Here is a 22,305-nt window from a genome sequence, read left to right on the forward strand (position 1 = left end):
CGATTCGTTTTTGGGCATAAATCCATCAATCGATCTGTTTACAAAAAAACGTTCGGAATATACCGAGGGACCGGTTCCTCGGAATATACCGAGGAACTGTTCCCCCGGTATATACCGAGGGACATTTCCCTCGGAATATTCCGAGGAACCGGTTCCTCAGAATGTACCGAGGGACATATTCCTCGGAATATTCCGACGAATATGTCCGTCGGTATATTCCTATCGATCGATGTATATATGTCCAAAAACGCATCGATCGATGAACGTCCGAGGAAATATCCCGACGAAGTTCTCCCTCGGTATATTCCGAGTACATTTCCGACAAACTAGTAATCCTCGGAATTTCCTCGGAAGTTTGTTTCCTCGGAATTCCGTCGGAAAATTCCGAGGGATTTCCAAGGAAAGAAGAAATTCCGAGGAATTATTTCCGACGACTTGTTTCGTCGGTATGTCGTCGGAATAACGATATTCCGACGAAATTCCGACGATTTTTTCCCTCAGAATGCTTGCTGTTTTCTTGTAGTTGTTCTTTGTTCTTGATACATGCATGTATAATCTCGAAGTGACTGAAGCTTCCCCTCAGGATGAGTATGTTTTCCAAATATGATGCAAAAGTAGAGCATTCTTTTAGTTATGAAACCATCTTCAACAGTTGAGAACAATGTTTTGAAAAAATTACATGGAACTGGTTTAAATTCTTCATGTTTTTCATAGGCCAAATGAAGGCTTCAATCTCTGCATGTAAGGGTGAAAGACTGGAACTCGTATTTCTTGACCCTATGAGCCTTTCAAAACCCTCTAGGGACTATACCATCCTTGCCCCGAGTAAACTTTCTTGTTCTTCCATAGGCCATCAGTAAAACACCATCGACCCGATCGTTGAGGTTCGTCTTCATCCTCCATTCTGGATAAGTGAACAACCAGATTTTTTACTTGTGCATGTGCCTCAAACCAAAATGATGCTTCTGTTACTCCCAACTGAAGAGTAATTTTAGGATCTGTATCTATGTTGCTGAAGACCATATTATTGCGTCCTTTCTATATATACCATAAGATCCATGCAAAATGACGATTTTCTCCTTTCAATGTTATTCTCCAAAATAAGTAATCCATGTTTGTAAAAATTGATTGCAAAGAAAAATTATCCGGATTTGTAGAAATTGTTGAAAGTGCCCATGTTTGAATTGTAGGTAGACACTCAAAGAACACATGGTTAATGGTCTCCTACTTTGTGCCACTTCTAGCACACTGCAGATCACATTATATGTCTCTCGTATATAAATATTTATCACCAATAACCTGAAACAATTTGCTATAAAAAGTGTTTTATCTCGGGGGCATCGGTTTTTCCAAGAAGAAATTGTCAAAGATGAACTTGGGGTATTATTACATGGATTTTCAAAAGATTTCTGTTGTAGCTTACATGCATTACAGTATTTGGTCTCATATTTAGTTAATAAAGTATTGTTATATTCTGCGTTTATTTGATGAAAATCGTTAGATATTTGTTTAAAATTTTCAAAGTGTTTTTCCAGGTGAGGTATTTCACACCATGAATTTAACTATTATTGTTCCTAAGATCGTGTTTGCGTTGCATGTTGCATTTTGGTTGATTATGGTTACGGGTCATTCGACTCATTTTCATCATTTAGTCGATGTAACTGTACGAAAACCACGTGATAGCAGTTTAGTGATAAGCATGCTTTAGATTGTTAAGCAACTCAGGTTCGAAAGCTTTTACTACATTTTATTATGTGGTCAACATATATAGGCTTATTATTTAGGACCCAGTTGAATGCTCGAAAAGAGGACTAATCTGTAGGATGCATCACTTTAGAAATTAGTATATTCTTTATATGGGTTCGGGATACCCAGATTAATCAAAAAAATGTAACTATGGCTTTGATCGGTAACATGAGTTAGACATGATTAAGTTTGAGTTACAAACATAACTCAGAAATGTTAGTAATCGTGAGTTACTTTTAATTTTTGAGTTAATGTTTGAATTAGAAATTGTTATATTTGAGCTACAAATTTGAGTTAGCCCTTTAGTAAATTAAATAATTCAAATCATAATTCAACATCAAACAAAATCTCATGTATTATAAGTTGAGTTACTAATTATTTTGCATTTTGTTAGTTAAGTTACAGTTACTTTTGATTTTTAATAATTTTAAATTTTGAATACACTACACCACTATTAATTCACGTCAATTTTCATTAGTTAATAAATAATTTTTGAAAAATTGTATATAACTAGTTAGTCAAGTATTTTATAAAAAAAAAAATTTTGAATTATTTCTATAAAATTTAATTGTTAATTCTGTTTAGTAACTAAAATTTTACATATATACAATTCTATGTAAATATAAATATACATATCGATGTCAAAAATATATATACATATTGTTATAGTATATATTAACACAATACTTTTCCTAACTTTTAATTTATATATTTAAATTATTTTATCAAATATATAATAAATTTATAATTATTCATATGCGTTAAGTAATTTTGTGTACATGATTCTTTTGTTTGTTCTTTATTCTTAATTCTTGTTTTTCTGGTTGTTTACAATGGTGATGAATGAAACATTGGAAGTCACACAGCTTGATTAGGTTGATCTCACAGCTTGATTAGATTGATATAATAATAATCAGGAAATTCATGTGTTGATAAATGATTTGATTGACCATTAACGTTATTAGCGTTTCATGTTCAAAAGCTGATGTTTATGGGGGGTTAGTGTTTACTTAGGTAGTTGTAAATATATAAATTAAATAGTGTAAGAAAAAAGATGTTAAATTCGGATTTAAAAGTTTAATAATTTAAAATTAAATTTTTTTTTCTTATTTTACCCAAAATAAATTTTAAAAATATAGAATTGTAATAAGCTGTTATTTTAAGTTAATAACTCTAGAAAATCTTAAAATTATATAGAAATAAAATTATTTAATTTTATAGTTTTTACTGGACTTTAAAATTGATTTTTTTTTACGACAATAACTAAACTATGATAATAAACTTACCGGCTCGGAAAACCAAACCGGTGGGGTAGAATCAACATAAAACACAGCTGCAGGGGAACTCCGAGCACCTCGTGCAAGCTTGTCCGCCACTAGATTAGTTGCTCTTGGTATATGTCGAATCTTAAAGGAAGGGAAGAAACACTTACTGCGTCGAAACTCTTCCATATGTGTAGCAAAAGCTGGCCATTCGTCAGGTGAGGACACCATCTTCACCAATCAAGAACAGTCTGTTGCGAAAACTACGTCTGAAAAATCAAGGGTCTTCATGCACTCCATAGCCCATATCAAAGCTTCACATTCGGCATGTAGAGCTGATAAGCTTCTTCGGAGATTCATCGCCCCCATTATCTTCTCTTCTAATCCTACTTCTCTGCAGAACCATCCCTGCCCCGTGAATTTGTCATTCTCCTTCCACGCACCATCTATAAAACAGATTCTTGACTGTCCCGATGCTTGCCATTCAAAGTTTGAAATTGATTTGTGTTGGATAAAAAAGATCTGAAATAGGTCGACCAAAAAATTGAATTTGGTACAGTTTTATGGCAGTTGAACCAAAAAGATATAGTTTTTTTTTTGTAAACAATTTTTTGTTTTGATGACCGTGGGGTTCTCTGGCGGTAAGCCCAGACTAATCCCCACGAGGCCTTCCATCCGGGCACGCACGGTTATAGGCGGAAAGGGGGCCAAGGCGACTCGAACGCAGGGCGGGCACTCCAGCCGGAGTTCCAATACCACTAGGCCAAGAGCTCTTGGTTAAAAAGATATAGTTTTATGGCCCAAAATAATGATTACGTAAAAACTGGGTTATAAAATGTTTGGGTTTCGATCAAGTTGCACAATGATTTTGTACAAAAGGAAAAGGAGCAATCTAGAGATTTTTTCCGCGCTACGCACGAATTACATATTTAAATTGATTCGACTTTCATTTATAATTATTATATAATGTGTTTGGTTCTAATTTTATTGTATTTTAGTTTTTTAAAAGTTTTAGTTTGGTCAAGTCTTATTCTAATACTTAATTAATTTTTTACATTACTTTTAACTTTTTTTGTTCAATATAACAAAAAGGTTATCTACTCTATTGAAATAGAGTCACTAAAAACATCTAATACGCAAAGTCATATTAAGACCATTCCTTAAAGATTTAGTATCACTTACTTGATTATTTACAATAATCAAATAAATATACAGTATTTTATGAAAATCTGCATAAATATTCCTTTTTCATCAACAGAAGCTATATTAATCCTAATCAGATTCTGAACTCGAAAGCCAGCTTGGTATAACCAAATAAAACGGCGACCTAGTTCATGTGTTATTTATAAAATATACCATTATAAATATTTGAAATGTTAATAATTCATAATGATATTAATATAAATTTTATTTTAAAATCGAAGTACTGTATAAATTAAAAATGACTAAATTATATTAAATAGGCAGATTCACCTAATTTATTTTAAAAAGTGCTTTCATGCTACTCAATAAATATTAAATCTTTCACCGTTAAACATGTTAAAATCGTAAACTATGTTATATTTTTATACAAAATGATTTTTTAACATATGTTAAACTTTTATATCAACAACTATATATTAATATTTTTTGAAACTCACAATAATATATTATCTAAACATAATTATATATATAATATAATAGTATATAGCTAACTTTTAGTTTATCATTAAAAATAAAATGATTTTTTTTTCTTAAAACAAATTTTTTTTTTCCATTGTAACTAATATTTGTATAATTTTGACATTTTGTGGTACATTAAGAATTTAACTTTCCCATATTTTTACTTTTTAGCACAAAGTTTTTGTTATTATAAATTAGGTTCGTAATCTATGAAACCAAAAATGAATCATACGGAAGATTAGTAATTTAGTTTGATGTTCATTTCTTATCTGTCGTTTAATTAAAGATCAGTAATGTATAGTTTGATGTTCCTTTTTCGGTGTCGTTGACTGTCTTACCTCTTTTTTTTAACAGCAAGACTTTCTTACCTCTTATGTGGTGTGACTATAGCGTTTTATGTTTTTTTTTTAAAATTTTCGAAGCTTTAGATAATATCTACGAAGTTTGTTGAAGTATATTTTTATTGATGATGTTGACGCGAGTACTAAGTATTAAATTTTATGTGCTGTTTTGGCTTAGCTTGCACCGTTTTCACCACCGTCTTCAGTTTTTTTACCGTCTTCGTCTCTCTTTCTCGCAAGTCCTCCAAACATGGCAGCTTGGACTTCTTTCTGAGCCATCTCTACTTTGTCTTCCAACCGACTCATCATTACTTTCTTAAGGAAGCTCAAAATATTCCATATTCCCTGTCACTGGCTTCCCTTCATTCTCACCTGACTTTAAGCTGACTCCTGCGTTCACAAACCCGAGTTGCCTTCCACCATCTTTTGATGTAACTGTGGCAGATATTGAGGGCATGAGCTGCTATTTAATCTTCTGTGAAACCTGGTTTCTTCAGCTCGCCTTTTGTCCCCTCCATATCTACCATCTTGTATTTTTGCATCATGTTCTACGGCAGAGTGAAATAAATCTGAACCAAAAATATAAAATACGGTCAGGTCATTCAGCTTGCAACTGCTAAAAGTACAACAGATGGATCCTCCAAATTGACAACAAACAGTTGCTTCTGAGCTGAAAACAGTGGAAACCAGCAAAATCACCTGACTGTAAGAGACTGGAGAGCAAACCTGACTGTAACTTGCGAAACTTTTCTTGATCCAAAGCACTTCTCTATATGTGTCTTCATTCCCATGATGCACCTCAAACTTGTGACATTTGGCCTTCAGAAATCTCTTTGGTTTTTTCATAAACATTCATATATAGCTCGCTTGGCCGGACCGTAATCCTCTTCTAGCTTGGTGTACTGAAGGTATAAGGTCCTGTCAGCATCTGATGGGGCTTGAAAGAAAGATAGGAGAAGTTAGATCTAGCACAAATCGATAGATTACACAAAGCAGCCTTTTAACCAGAAAGAATGCATCCAAAAGATAGATTAGATTACCATTGAAGCATCATACTCGAATAAATTCAGACACGCTCCAGAATCTGTGATAGAACATTATGAACATAATGTCTTGACATTATGAACATTATGAAACCCATGCGTCTTTCATACACCTTGAATGCATCTTCTAAATAGTTATTTTCCTCAAGAAGAAAGGCACGTGAGAAAATGTACAAAGAAGACTTCTGTTTTGTTTGAATCAACCTTTCTCGAATCCATTTCACAATGGTCTTCATAGCTCGTATATATGCATGCTCTCTCCATCTTCATTCTCACTTTTTCTCCTTTAAATTAACCATCTCTGCAGCAATAATGCAATTTGATCATGGAACCAAATACAAACTGATTGGTAAAAAGACCGGTTTTTTAAAAGAAAGAAACCAACTCCCAATAATTTTCTTAGATCCACCAATTAATGACCCTTGAACACTAATATACCTGAATCTCCCCACTTCGCCGTGATGATATGATTCTCCATAAATCTAGATCCATAAATCTAACAAAAAAGAAGATACATCACATAACTTAGCCACATACATAAAAAAACATCTAACAAAAATCAGATGAAACTGAGTGAACGACATAACCTTTGGATATACAAAGTCATAATTAAATATGGCTGATTATCTGTTGTTGAAAATGATTGCCTGTTGGACCAAGAAACCATGAATCTGTGATAGAACATTATGAAATCGTTAACACATTAATTCATCACAGATTCATAGACACAGCATCATCCAGTTCTGATATGAATTATAAGCAATTAAATAACTGTGAAGTACAAAATTACTGTGAAGAAGAAATACATAAACTGAGAATATGGCTAACTTTTTGTCGTTGAAGAGCAGGTCAAAAACAAAACGTGGTCATGTGAAACAAACATACCATAAAGATCATTGTAAATAATTTAGGTTACAGCTACACATAAGAAAGAACAAAAAACGATAAGAACAGAAAAAAAATCAAAGGAGATTAAGATGTGACTGAAGCCAAAGCTGTATTTGTGGTGAGTGACCCTGTAGTTCTTCGTCGTGAAGAAGATGCGATAAATCCTTGCATAACAGAGGCATGTGGATGTGGCTGATTGATAAGAGTAGAAATATAAGCGGTGGATAAATTGACGGAGTTAAGAAGCTCAGGCGGCTTTTGCTTGATTTCGAACATCCCAAAAATCAACGTCGCCTCCTCGGACACTCCGGGAACAACATCTTCAAAGAGAACGTATGTAGATACGTCGATGGTGGATGTTTTTTTTGTAACACATACAACTGATCTTGAGCTCGGTTATATATAGGTGTAGTTTGGATGAAGGCGAAGCGTTTGGATGTCATAGGGGAGAAGTTCTACATAGTTTTGATGGGTAATTTTAGTGGAGGAAGCCGTTGCACTATTCAATTCAGAATTGCGGTTCATGGTTGAAAGGGTTTGGAAACCTTGAGGAAGATGGAGGGCGGAGGGTGCTGTTGGGCTGAGTGAGAGAATAATAGTATTTATTTACTTAAATGGCCCAACATCTGGCATGTTTATTTACGCAGTTCAGCTCAAATTAAATGTGGGGCCCTCATGTGTCGCTAGGGAACTGCCTCGTTATATTATAGACTAGATAATGAAGTATAATTGGTTTATATACATTTTTATATGAAATTTTATTAAAAGTATGCTTTATTATTTTTTCTATTTAGATTTTTATACAATTATACTCTTTTAAAAACTAATATATAGATATCTTTTTTTTATATATGTAAATGTGTAAGTGTATTTATAAACGTGCTTATATTATTTATTAATCTTATTTTCTTAAAAGATATATATTGATCATTCTATTCATATTAAAAATAGTACACTATTATAATTAGAGAAAAAGACAAAAATAGCACTAAATCAAGTTTATGTTCCCAAACTAGCAATCAAGGTCAAAAGTCACAAAAATAGCACTTAATGTTAGAGTTTAGGGTTTAGGGTTTAGAGTTTAGGGTTTAGGGTTTAGAGTTGAGAAATGAGGTTTTGGGGATAAGATTTCAAATTTTGAAAAATAAAAAAAATTAAAATTTTCAAAGGATAAACTTAGAAAGGTGCTATTTTGGTCATTTTAGTTTTTGAGTGCTATTTTTGTGATGTAAACTTAGAAATGTGCTATTTTGGAGATTTGCCCTTATAATTATCTTTATTATATATTTTTTATTATAATTTTTTTATCTATCTTTCTATTTGAAAACATAAAAAATTAATGCATATGCACAATATTTAACTTTACTTTGTATTTACCCAATTTTTACAATGAGAATAAAATTATTATATATTTTGTGAATATCTGTATTTGAAATACTCATATTGAAGTCGCTTAAATGCATATCTGTTAGTATTATATTTACAGTTTAATCATAATAAATATTTTTATTAAATTTAAATATTAATGTCAGATATAACAAAAAGAGAATAAATATATACAACTTTAAACTAATGTTAAATAATATTTTATTTATTAAAATAAACATATATAAATAAAAAATATATTAGATACATCTTCTACTTGATCTAGTTACAATATTAATAAATGGCGTGATTATTATGTTTTATTAGTTCACATCATATTTCATAAACTTAGATAATATATTTTCCAACTGACGAATGTATAATGAATATTTTTCATATCTTTATTTTCTGTTGTCACTGAGAGCCTGAGACTATACTCTAATGTGAATATTATTTGTAAATATTATTAGAATTTTCAACTAATTTATTTTTTTTAGCCTCTTTGATTTTTTATATGTTGTCGTATATTTTAACAACATTTTGTTTCAGATATTTTTTCATTGATAGAACTCTTGTGAGATCATTTTTAATTTTATATGCTATGTTAATTGCTTTAATAAAGTTTCATAAGCATATGTCCTATAAATTTTTCGGTGAATTACACCAAAGACTTATGAAAAGTCAACATATAGTTTGCATAATTTTTAAGACCATATTAAAAAAAGCTTATTGATTATAAAATATTTAGAGTTTTTTCTTTAAAACATATTTGATTAGTTTAATGAATATTTTGATAATGATTTACTTAAAAAAATATATGTCAAAATTTATTAACTTTTAATTGTTGATTACTAAATAACTATATTTATTCATTTATTGATAAAAACAGCTTGAGAACAAATAGATAAAAGATTTGAAAAAACATAGACAAACGTCTTGTTTAACAATACATTTCTTACATAAGTAAATTATTGTTACCATCACTTATTTCATACAGAGCTTTGTAACTTGTAAACTAAATAATAAATTGGCTGGTAAAAAAAAAAAGAATCACAATCAACCATTATTTTTCTAAGAAATTCAAATAACATATTATAAAGGGCAAATCTCCAAAATAACACCTTTCTAAGTTTATGTCACAAAAATAGCCATCAAAAACTAAAATGACCAAAATAACATTTTATCTTCTGAAAAATTTAAATTTTTTCTATTTTTCAAAATTTGAAATCTTATCCCAAAATCCCACTCCCCAACTCTAAACTCTAAAACCTAAACTCTAAACCCTAAACCCTAAATCCTAAACCCTAAACCCTAAATCCTAAACCCTAAATCCTAAACCCCACCCCTTAACTCTAAATCCTAATGTCTAAATTAATTTACCATTGGGATATAAGTGTATATTTATCTCTTTTGATAAAACATTAAATGCTATTTTGGTCATTTTTATTCTTAGAGGCTATATTAGTGACAAAAAATTTTTTAGTGCTATCCTAGTCATTTTCTCTATTATAAATTTATAATATTTTATACCTGAGACCAATATAAATAAAAAAACAAATAGTAAATTACAGTTTACATTTATATTTATTTGATCATATTAAGTATTGTGATATTAATTATTTATTTTATTTGATTTATAAGATATACGTATGTTTTGACATACTTTAAGACATAATTTTATAATTCTGAAGTTAATTAAAGAAGAGTTAGCATATATATCAAGAAAGTATTTTTTATTTTTATTTTCGTTTTGTTCTATTTTTATTTTTAGAAAATTTAAGATTTATAAAAATATTAACTTATGATACTGACTTTAAATATTTTTATTGGTATTTTCAGTTATTTCTAATTTTTAAAGCATATAGTCCATATCATATTAAAAGTTATGGACATAATTAAATTTTTTCTTGTCAATCTCTTATTATGGTAAGTTTTCAATAATTAGCTATAAATATCAATCTAACTTTAAAGATAATTTTTACAAATTTTAATTTATCTTTTTATAGTTTTGTGTTGATTTTATTTATTTTTACATACATGATTATTTATAAATAATTTTTTTTAAACTTTATTTCTTTTTGAATATTTTTTTTGTTTAATTTCAAATATATACCTATTTTATATATCAAGCTAATTATTTTTAATAAAAAGATCTTTTTATTTACTTTATCAAATTAAAATGCTGATTTTTTATATTATTATAATGATATTTTTAAATTATATGTGAACACTTATATAATATATATCCTCAATTTTGAAATCATATGTTATTTAGATTCATATGTAAAGAAAAAGTGCTTTAGATTTATATTGTCTTTATTATTTGAAATTATTATATTTTTAAGATTACTTTTGTTACTAAATTTTATGTTGATCTTCCAAAGATTTAATTTTTATAACAAACTGATTCTTTTAGTTATTTGGTATTTCTGTTTTCTAAATTTATTATTGATAATTATTTTGAAAGAAATAGCTTCTATTTTGAAATCATATTTTGTTAGAATCATATGTAATGAAAAGTGATTTAGATTCATATTGTGTTTATTATTTGAAATTCTTGTATTATTTAAGATTATTTTAAAAAAAAAATTAATTTTATGTTGGTCTTTCAAAGATTTAGTTTATATATCAAATTGATTCCCTTAGTAATTTTGCATTCATCATTAAATTGAATAGTAGTTTCCTTTTTATTTTGAAATAAACATTTTTTGAAAATCTTGAAATTTTTAAAATAATAACTAAAATGGTAATTAGACATATTTTGGTGCTTCAAAATAATATGTGGATATTCTCAATAATTTATTGCATCAAATTACATATAGTACCTATTTTTTTGTTGAATATTTTCAGCAGCATATAACCTAAATTTTGTAAATCATGTGTTTTAGATTTATATAGTTATAATTGTTTGAAAGTATTGCATTTTTAAATTAACTATTATATTTGTTTGTTATTTTTATGTTAATTTTCGAAACTTTATTTTATATAGTATAGAATTGTACATGATGTTTTTAATTTTGTAAGTTTAACTTATTTGATACTTATTTATATTTTATTTTGAAATAAAACAATTCGTAATATTAACATTTTTAGAAATACCAAATTAAAAAAAACGATTTGGCATATTTTTGGTGCTTTAAAATAATATGTGAACATTCTCAAAGATTTATAATATCAACGTATATATAGTATATGTTATTCTTGAATACTTTCAATAGTATATAACCTAAACTTTGAAAATCATGAGTTTAAATTTAGATTTATATAGTGTATAACTTAAATTAATTATTATTTTGGCTATTTAATTTTTAATTTTCGAAAAAATATTAAACATTATGTTAACTTAATATATTATTTATATTTTTTGTAAATTTACTTTATTTGATATTGATTTATATTTTAGTATGAAAGAAACGATTTTGTTTTGGTAATATTAACATTTTTTAAAATAGTAAACTAAGAATCTGATTTGCTATAATATGATTGGTGGTTTAAATTCTACATGAACGCCTTCAATGGCTTATAGCCTCAACTTTTATATAGTATAGATTTAATTTTTAATTTTCAAAAACTTTTTATATATTCAGTTAACTTATATATACCCTCTTTTTACTTTTGTTAGCTTCCTTATTTGATATTGATTTCTATTTTATTTTGAAATAAACAAATTTTTGGAAATAGTGACATTTTTGAAAATATTAAACTAAAATAATTATTTATCATATTATGATTAGTTTTTTTTATGACAAAAAAAGATTAGTTGTTTTAAATCCTATGTGTTTTAAATCATATTATTTAATGTTTTCAATAGCATATAATCTAAACTTTAAAATTCACGTGTTTTAAATTAAAACAGTTCTAACTGTTCAAATATTTTACATTTTAAAGTTAATTATTATTTTTTTAATATATTTTATGTTAATTTTCGAAAATGTATTTTGTATTAAGTTAACTTATGTATAATTATTTGCCTTTGTAAGTTTGCTATAATTAAATTTATTTATATTTTATTTTGAAATAAACGATTTTTGGTAATATTGACATTTTTAGAAATAGCAAACTAAAATGCTTATTTTTCATATTAAGATTGGTGGTTTTAAATCCTACGTAGGCGTTTTCAATGGCTTATAGCATCAACTTTTATATATTATAGATTAAACTGTTAGTTTAAGGGTTAGTTCAATTTTGTACTTTAATTTTAATAATATAGATGTGACTTTGCATTTGGGTGGAAAAAAGATTTCACAAATTTAAAGAAAAATGTGATTTTATAATTCTGACAGAAAATAATCTTTTGAGTTTTGGCAGAAAATAAATATTTCAATGTTGATAGAAAATATATTTCAAAGTTTTTGTGGAAAATGTATTTTTCAGTTTTTGTGGAAAATATAATTTTATAATTTAGTATAAAATTATAATTTTAAAATTTTGGGAGAAAATATCAATTTATCAGATTTAGGCGTAAATAAGATTTCTCAATTTTGGCATAAAATTTATTTTGTCAGTTTGGACAGAAAATGTATTTTTAGATTTTGGAGGAAAATTGTGATTTCTAGATTTTGTTGATTATATTGAAGTAGTGTTTCTTTTCTCGTTTGTTATTTACATTGAAATTGTCTAATTTGGGTAAGAGTATTTTCTACATTTTCTAATTAGAAAAATTAAAAAAGAAATCCGTATATATTTGAAATTTTAAAGTTTTAAGCAGACCAACCTGTTTTTTTTTGTCCCGAATGAAACTGGGCTCGACCCATTAAGCTCGCCTTATACGTGGGTGTGTCCTGACGGTCCATTATAATAGATTTCACCGGATTATATTATAAGTTTCTAATTCTAAATGCCAATAAATTATTTTTGTCTTTTACCTATTTGGACCAAAAAAATTGAAAGGTTGGTCAAAAGTGGGTTTTCCAATTACGATGCAGGCCATTATAGTTAGGAGCTACTATTAGCATACAATTAAATCATCTCCTTGAATTTAAATCTAAGTACACCACCCATATAAATCACACATTATTTAATACTCCTTCTATAGATAAACAATTAAAATATCTTTTTGATTTGAAGTGGAGGAAACACATAGTCTAAAGATTTTAATTAGGGATAGGAATCCACATGAACTTCCCGAGAAACAAGTAATGGTACTTTATTATAGTTTGGTTAGTTTAATGAAAGTTTTCCTCAAATCTCTCACCGATTAATAATATCAAATGACGAAATAACCCTTTAATGTATTTTAGCAATAGTTTCTGACAAAGGGGCAAGATTGTCTTACGTCACTCACTTCATTGAAGAGGAAAAAAAACCTGTGTTTGATAAATGAAGTGAAAAAAGAAGCCGACAACAACTAAAGCTAAAAGCAAAAGTACACAGAGAGAGATAGAGACTGAAAGTGATTTTTGCACACCAAAGAGTGCTACGAATTGGGAGAGAAAAGAAACAAAATGATGCCTTGAGGGAGAAAACAAATCGATTGCTTTTCTTTTTGTTTACATTACAAAGAACATGATCTATCTATCCTATTGCCCTCACTATTTTGCGATCTCTCCTTGTCTTTCTGCTTCTCCATGTCTATGAGTGAAACTATGAAAATATGTTCGAGATTTACACACTCTCTTTCTCACTCTAACTCAGGCATGCTTTGTTTCTTAGATCCTTTTATATTATTCTCTCTCTATCTGTTAAGTTCACCTCTTTTTGCTTCTTCTGCTGGATGCTAGTTTTGGTACTATCTGATTCTTTTGTTTTGGTGTTCTTCTTTGACCGCTATTTTGGTAGTTTTCTGATTTTGTTATGTTCATTTTCATACTATAATTGGATTTTTTTTCATACCCTATCTGAGATCTACAATGAGGTATAGAAAGATCATTGATTTTTGCATGTTTACTTTGTATTTTGGAGCTTAAGTCATTTCATTCTTTGGACACTGACTAAAGTTCTAGTATGTGATGATGCTCTTGGCAACGACTTCACCTATTATATTAGTTGTTTGGTAAAATGGTTTAGATTGAATTTAGCTTTCCTTCATCCATGCTTTGTTGTTTATGTTTTGATGCCAATATGTCTCTCTGTTACATTCTTGAGTAAGGAGGACTAAACTTTATTCATTGAATTCTAATGTTTATTTTTTTTCCAGATGTTCTGATGAGGTGATTGTAATGGAAATGAAATTTGGTAAAGGAATTGATATGGAACAAAGCCCCAACAGTGTTCTTACTGAATCAGAGAAGAGGAGTACAAGGCTGAAGCCGCCTCGCAGGGATGAGATACTGAGAGTCAAAGAAGGCTTCACCGAGATAAGCTTCAGGCGCTACCGCAGCACATCCTGTAAGAACTTTTCTTCCAAGCCGGATAATAAAACGGAGCAAAGGCGAGGTTCTGTGTATCAAAGCTCCAATAAGTTTTTTAAAGAGCTTAGAGATCCTCAGGGACGTAAAGACTCGGATGCAAAACTTGAGCTGTCTCGTACTAGCGACGCTTCTTTCTCCTTTAGAGTTGTTGATTCTTCAAGAAAGGGGAGTACAGAGAAAATATCAGACGCAAAGAAGGTTTCAGATGGACAGAAGTCATCAGCTGAGCCTTACACCTCTGGCAACTTCATTGACATTTGTTTGAAATCAGGTATTAAAGATAGAGGAGTGGTGTTGGATTCAGAAGAGGATGACCATGAAACTAGATTGCCTAAGCCACATTCCTCTTCATTAGAAGCCGGTTGCAATAAGGAAAGCTCAAGGGTTAGGAAAATGTTTGATCCATTTGTTAAGTCAAAGTCTCTGAGAAGTCCTCTTGGCTATTTAGGAGAAGCAGAAAAGCCTTGGAAGAACAATGAGCGTTGCAAGTCTATGTTGAGTGACTACTCAAACATTCATAAAAGTCTTCCTCCAGTTGTCAATAAGGACTATGTACTGGCATCATCCCCGGTTCATCTACATTGCCGTCTAAAGGTAGAAAGCAAACATGGGTTGCCTGTTTTTCAGTTTGTGTCTGATTCTCCAGAGGATGTTTACACCGCAAAGACGTGGAAATCAGAGACTGGTTCTAGTTGGGTGTATACATTCTCATCTGCTGGGATCAGAAAGAGAAGCAGTGCTAGCGTGAGGGGTTTGAACGATGTTAGCAAAGAGCCTTTGCTTGTGGCTCAGATGCAAGTTTCATGTAACATGTCTTCAGAAGTAAGAAAAAAGGGACAAGATCCAGAGACTTTGATGGTTAACGAGTTTGTTTTGTATGATATTGCACAAGCGAGACGGAGTGACTCTGTCTCCACAAAGGAAGATCAATCACTACTACCTCTTGCTAAACCAGATTCAGATTCAAGAAGCAGCACATTGTCCAGGGATGGTTGTGATACAATGAAGCAGAGATCTCAGCCAAAACGTACATCTCAGAGCTGTGATCTTGAGGCTTCGAATGGAACAAACCCATGGTCAGCTGCAGATTTGCATCCTGACCTTGAGATTGCCGCTATAATTATCCAAGAGACCATTGAGAAGAGAGAGAGCTTAAAGTACAGAAGAGGTGACAAAAGGTTGATGGAGAAAACGAATCTTCTTGGTCTTTCTCCAATAGAAGAGGAGAAAAAGGAGTTGTTTGGTTCTGAAAAGTTGAAAGTTGTAATCCCAAGGGGAAACCATGGGCTACCAACTACCGAAAACTCCGGTCCTTCGCCTTTGATTCAGAGATGGAGGTCAGGAGGTGGTTGTGACTGTGGTGGTTGGGACATGGCTTGTCCTCTTATGGTTTTGGGTAATCCTCTTATCTCATGTTCTCATGATCAGCCTCTTGTGGACTATCAGCATCCTTTGCAACTATTTCTCCAGGTAACATTTGGATCTTGGACTTGTATGAGTAACTGTTGCCCTATAGTTATGAATTTTTGTTTTAAGCCCTCCAAATCTTAAAAAATGTTTTAAGCCCTCCAAATCTCTGATCCGGCCCTCCCAAAAAATGTTTTAACACATCGCCACACTTCTTACCTTTATAGGGTGCTAAAGAGCATATACCAGCGTTGTACATGTCGTTTGCTGAGGAGGGGCAATACGATGTTCACTTCCATGCGCAGTTATCAACTCTGCAAGCATTCTCCACCTGTGTTGCCATATTACATAACACTGAAGTCTCGGATAATTACAGAAACGGCGAGAATGTACAACCGTTGTCACACTGCAGCTCACTGAAAATGTTGATTGATGAGGATGTTCAGTGTTTAGTTGAAGCAGTAACAGAGGAAGGAGAAAAGAATGTTCCTAATCCTGTGAAAGAAGCTGTGATCGCTCTTCAGTCCTACATGCCAAACCCTCCTTTCTCGCCAATCTCTCGAGTGTAGTCTGTGATGCTGTCCAGGATTGGCAGTAAGAAGATAAGAGAAGGTTGGTCTCCAGCTTCCTGACAAAGTGCAGCCATGAAGCGGTTCCCCAAACAAACTAGAACTTGAAGATGGAATGTTCTATGGTCTCCGGTCTGAGAAATGTGTCACGTTATTTATTCATTCTTCCGAGTAGGATCTTTGCAAAAGAAAAAAAAAAGCTACATTGTTCATACTATAAGGTAGCAAATGGGAGTTGCCCAATTTGGTTAGAGTTTCTTATAAGCTTAGATTTGGTTAGATCTTTCAGAAAAAGTTTTGTAACTTGTAGTGAATAATGAGATCATCTTCCTCTTTTCTCTCCCCGGTCAAAAAAGGTACTTTGAACAAATGAATTTTCATCAAATCAATAGTTACATAGCCCAAAAAATGGTAATGATTAAAGTGTTACAATCTTTGTCCTATAATGGGTTAGGGTTATCTCCATCTTTTGTTTTGTGCCAGCGAGCAGAGAGATCTTCTAGAGAGAGTATACTCCTGTAAAATTCATATGAAGCAAAGAATATAGCTCCTTGGGACATGTACATCACCAGTCTGGGGATCAAACCTCTGCATAATACAACAATAAGAGAAGATTATACTGGTAAAGCTGAAGAAGCATGGATGATACAAGCACCAGGGCATGGGAGATAAGATTAGTGAAAAATGAGCAAACCTGTATAGCCCTCGTGGACCTTCTCGTTTCCGTATTGATTGAAGAGCTTGATACACACTAGGATGTTGGGTCTTAGATCCAGGAATCTGCAGCCATAGGATAAGTTTTAAATGTTGGCGACAACTGCTCCTTGAAAAGTTTGGAGAGAGAAACAAACCTGAGTTTGTAATCTTGTTTTCACTACATCAAATGGGGTTGTGAAAAAGGCAGCAGCAGATCCCGCTAGTCCTCCACAGACGAGCTGTCAGGAGATAATCATCCCAAGTTACCATATTTAAAGATAGCTGAAAATAGAGAATCTTAGTACAAACCGTTTGCAATGTTGTGGGTTGAGCCGCTTGACCACAAGGACCTATGGATGGTAATACCATTCGCTTCATGTTTTCATAAACATAGAACTGCATTTCCAATAACTTTGGCATCAGAACTGTATTCAAGCACTGCTATTAGTTAGAGAGAACACGAACAAATTATAGTAAGAGAACCTTAATGATCGAGTGAGGGATATTTCTACAAAGCACTGCACTCCATCCAGCATATAAAGAAAGTAGACCACCTTTCTGGATGATTCCAACTAATGCAGTCCTATATTAATTGACATACCATTTTTTTTTTTGGGGATCAGAAGGTATGAATCCTTTCTTAAGCAAAAGTTAGACTAAAGCTTGCAAAGTTTACCAGCAGTTGCGATAATGTGAACTGACTTGCATCTGCTGTTTGATACGCTCACTTGGCGTGAAGATAAAAGAAGTTGCAACGCTTGCGGAACCCCCGGCTACACAGTGGGCAAGAGAGCAATATTCCTGATATTACAAGGAATTAGATATATGAACTTTGACAATCTACTCAACATGCCAAGAGTAAGACATGTGTGAAAGAGACCTTAGGGAAAACAGGGAGCAGAGCTCCTTTAACTGATTCATAAGTGAATGTATAAAGGGCAGAGATAGGAGCTGATGAGGCAATGTTGCTAGCAATCCCCCGATAAAGTCCAGAAACACCTGAGCACATATAGGGATTTAAGCAACGAGGCACAGTGATAACTCATCTCAAGTAAATGATTCCCACCTCTTTCAGATATGATTGATCTCCCGGTATAGCATAGAGACTTGTCTTGGAAGCGGCATGATTGAATCATTGTCTTGACTGTATCAAGTGGGTGAAGACAAAGACTGACGCTGACACCAGCCAAGGCACCGGCAAAAGCATGCCGATGTTTAGCAAAGGCGTAAGTAGAGGACAAACAAGCTTCATTCTCTAGGTCTTTTCTATCTCCCTCAAGCATGGATAAGGTGTCTTCGCGTGGGTTAGTCCCTGAAGGAGAAGAAAGCTTAGAAGGGCAGTCCGTGCTACTACATCTGGAGCTTATTATGTTCACTCCTCTCTTATTGGCACACCTATCTTTGTAAAGTAGAAAGAGAGAGTTGGCATCCATAGATCTGGATGGTTCTAAAAGAGGACCCCTTGGATTTGAGTGGCCCTCCTCAGCATAGCAACTTTCTATCTTCTCAAACTCAGCATCTCCCTTATGAAGCCTGGTAATAGAGGGAGCTACTCCTTCCATCCAGCTGTACAGTTTGTCTCTCTCCCATCTAGCCTCCGAAGATTGCCTATAGCACATCTTCTCGGAAACTCTCACCAACTGAGACTTATTAGCCTCTTCTTCAGCAGGCGAACCTGTTCTATCGGAGCGATCCCACATCAAGTCAACTGCTGATATCAGCGCATCTCTGCTCAACATTTGACTCAACTTTGAAGATCCTCTTGATCTGGTGTGCCTCTGGGGAAGATACTCAACATGTTCATGATCACTGATCTTTGACAGCTTCCTCTTAGCCTCAGCGAAGTTGCAACTATGCTTAATCGAAGGTTGACCCTTTTTAAAAGGGCCTTTCCCAGAAGCCATTTGCTTTTCTCACAAACCTAAAGAACCAATCAAAATGAGCCAATTTTCTGATTCCAATTTCAGCTAATACTCACTTGCAGATGCCTTAGCTACGACATGGATTTGTTCCAAAGACCCCTCCCTATATGAAACTTCATCAACTTCTTATACATGACAGTGGTCGTTCCTCTATATGTATGTATACCAAAACAATAGAGCCAAAAAAGAAAAAAAAGGAGGGATTATTGGTGTTCTCTCGAGAATAAGAAGAAAAAAAGATTAAAATTTAAAAGAGACTGCCAATTCAGAAAAAGTTGAAGCAAAACTTGCGAACGTTCTTCAGCAGCAGCTCTGAGATCTCAAGTTCCTCGGGAAGATCCAGCCGCGCGTGGAAAAAGAAATTGAAAGGGTTGAAAATGAAAATTACGTAGAGGGTTTATGCGCCGCTTGTTCTCGTCGCTGGGGTTTTACTTTTTACCTCCTTTCATTTCTCACTTCTTCTCTAGATAAAAGTACCATTTTTATCTACAATAATAAAAAAAAAAAAGTCATACTATCCTTATTTAGTCTTTTTCATTAATTACATTTATTTAATTATTTATATTAATCTATTCAATATATAAAGATATTAATAATAAACCAATTTTAACTATAAATTTAAATTTTATTTTTACTTATAACAAAATGTTGAGAAAAAATCTAACAAAATCTTTCTAAAAATTTAAAATATCTTCTCTATTAAAAGAGAAGTATCATTTTTATCTACCATAAAAAAAGTCATACTAGTCTTATTAGGTCCATTTCATTAATTACATTTATTTAATTATTTAGATTAATCTATTCAATATATAAAAATAATAATAATAAACCAATTTTAACTGTAAATTTTTTTTTTTAGTTATAACAAAATGTTGAGAAAAAATCTAACAAAATCTTTCTAAAAATTTAAAATATTTTATTTAAATTAATACCATTGATTAATTTCGTAATTAATAATATATACTATTATACATTAATTTAAATAAATTTTTATTATAAAACAAAATAAAAAAAAAGTGTATGCTATTTTTTAAATTTTATAATTATATTCTATATCTTCTTTATTAAAAGAAATACCATAAAAATCATATTATGTCTATTTCATCAATTACATGTATTTGACTATATAAGTCAATCTATTTGATATACAACATTTCTAAAAAATCTTATAAATTATATAGATATTAATAACTAAATTTAAAATGTAAATTTAAATTTTATTTTTACTTATAACAAAATATGTTAAAAAAACCTAACAAAATCTTAATAAAATTTTAAAATATTTTTAAATTAATGCAGCGATTGATTTCATAATTAATAATATAGTATTATTATAATGTATTTACTTATAAAATCCCACAATATACTAAAATAAATAACATAGAAATATAAAGTAAGCTAAGAAAATATCAGTTTTATAGTATAACTAAATAAAATTTTAAAATGTATTGTATTCAGTTTGTAAAAATTAGAAAAAATGAAGGAGATTCTCAATTTTCTTATTTCATACTATGAATTTATTTTAGCAAACTCGAAAATATATTAATATATAATAACAATTAATAATAAAGTAAAATATCTAAAACAAATTATTATACATTAATAATATCGAATAAGAAACATAACCAATAACATTATAGATTTACACAATATATAACACTAAAATGTAAATATCTTTTAAAGTTTTGCGATGGTATCCGTTATATATTTATAAAATGAAAACCTACCCGCACGGATGTGTGGGTGAAAAATCTAGTTTTACTTTTAATTTTTCTGTAGATGAAATTTTTTAAATTTTTACTCTTAATATTACACTTCTTCCACCAAATTTCAGTTTTTTTTTTCCTTTAAACAGGATTATGCACATTTTGGATTGAATACTCGAATTGAACATAGGGTGAATTTGGTGAATATTCATATTGGACCTTAATATTAAGCTTATAGCCATTCTACAGTGGAAAGTCTCTGATGGGATTAGTTATGCTCAATATTGCCAGGAATAACCCTGCAAGCGCGTGTGCGTGGGGAGAGGACTGAAGTTAAAAACACATGCTTAATTTGTGTCCGCATGTTGAGGTATGAAAAAACGCAGAGGCAATACTATACTATTGTCTATGTAGTCTAGTTAAGTTCTGCCACACATAAATTCACAACAATTGGTAATTGTGTATTCATAACGGATTCGAAAATATACAATATATCCATGCACGAGAACAAAACTACCCTATATTCAATGTAGTATGCCCACATTTTGGTAAAAACCATATACATCCAAGTTCGCTTTGTTTCCACGTTTTTATGTGATGTTGAATAATGTTCCAATACATGTGTAGGAAGTGATCCAAACAAAGCTATGCTATACGATATATGGTATAGTTTAGGCAAGGAAGTCAGATCCTCAATACATGTGTTCAGACAAGTTGCAGTGGCCTAATGTTATGACATGGATTGAGGCGATATAGACACATATAAGAAAAGGCAATTATTAAAGGTAAGTAAGCAAAACGAGACCACACATTGTCTACTAGTTGCATGGTAGAATATGTTAAAGATGACATGAAGGCAAACGTCATAATACAATAGGTAAGCCTACACTGCTATGTAATAAAATGGAAAGCAAAGTTATAACTGTAACACCCCCGAACCGTTTTAGACATCGGTCAGTCAGCCGGGCAACAATCAAACAAGAACATGCCCGAACTACCTTCCTCTGCCAAGTCCGAAAGTGTTACGACGGGTTGAGAATAGACTTTCCAAGTCACAAACATAATTCTGTAACCCAGAATATCCATTCAAAACTCGTTTCCTCTAATCTTCGGCCTAAGGCTTTGCAACCCGTACCAAATCATAGAGTTGTGTTAGCTTGGACTAACCTAATATCAGATTCAACACGTCACGAATATAAAACATACTTTATTCCATATATATAAAACATGAAGTTCACAAGCCCAAAATATTATACATATGTTCCATGGACGCAGTCGAAAGTAAAACATACATTTATATATCTTGAAAACGAGTCTTTAGCAAAAGATGTCCAATCTACACCAGCTC

General features: G+C 31.3%; 2 protein-coding genes across 2 annotated transcripts; one reads left to right on the forward strand and one right to left on the reverse strand.

The window, feature by feature from the left end:
• The first annotated feature begins 13,666 nt into the window (after positions 1-13,666).
• Positions 13,667-16,968, forward strand: LOC106327824. Its single transcript, XM_013766099.1, has 3 exons — positions 13,667-13,941; positions 14,444-16,127; positions 16,292-16,968. Exons 2-3 carry the CDS (start codon positions 14,466-14,468, stop codon positions 16,631-16,633), a joined length of 2,004 nt encoding a protein of 667 aa, XP_013621553.1. The 5' UTR covers positions 13,667-13,941; positions 14,444-14,465; the 3' UTR covers positions 16,634-16,968.
• Positions 16,948-19,627, reverse strand: LOC106327825 (mitoferrin). Its single transcript, XM_013766100.1, has 8 exons — positions 18,396-19,627; positions 18,210-18,328; positions 18,006-18,130; positions 17,813-17,912; positions 17,639-17,725; positions 17,485-17,568; positions 17,328-17,413; positions 16,948-17,221 (listed from the first exon to the last, which is right to left on the reverse strand). The coding sequence occupies exons 1-8, from the start codon at positions 19,231-19,233 to the stop codon at positions 17,074-17,076; spliced, it is 1,587 nt and encodes a 528-aa protein (XP_013621554.1). The 5' UTR covers positions 19,234-19,627; the 3' UTR covers positions 16,948-17,073.
• Positions 19,628-22,305: the final 2,678 nt, after the last annotated feature.

Source organism: Brassica oleracea, chromosome C2, assembly GCF_000695525.1.
Source record: "Brassica oleracea var. oleracea cultivar TO1000 chromosome C2, BOL, whole genome shotgun sequence".
Classification (NCBI taxonomy): Eukaryota; Viridiplantae; Streptophyta; class Magnoliopsida; order Brassicales; family Brassicaceae; genus Brassica; species Brassica oleracea.

What these genes read in the sequence shown, in the direction of transcription:
- LOC106327824 (XM_013766099.1), top strand. Translation starts at nt 14,466, where the DNA reads ATGGAAATGAAATTTGGTAAAGGAATTGATATGGAACAAAGCCCCAAC. An exon ending in CTTTGCAACTATTTCTCCAG is followed by an intron (nt 16,128 to 16,291) that starts GTAACATTTGGA and finishes TTACCTTTATAG; the next exon opens with GGTGCTAAAGAGCATATACC.
- LOC106327825 (XM_013766100.1), bottom strand. Translation starts at nt 19,233, where the DNA reads ATGGCTTCTGGGAAAGGCCCTTTTAAAAAGGGTCAACCTTCGATTAAG. An exon ending in ATCAATCATATCTGAAAGAG is followed by an intron (nt 18,329 to 18,395) that starts GTGGGAATCATT and finishes ATATGTGCTCAG; the next exon opens with GTGTTTCTGGACTTTATCGG. An exon ending in TCCCTCACTCGATCATTAAG is followed by an intron (nt 17,726 to 17,812) that starts GTTCTCTTACTA and finishes TTGGAAATGCAG; the next exon opens with TTCTATGTTTATGAAAACAT.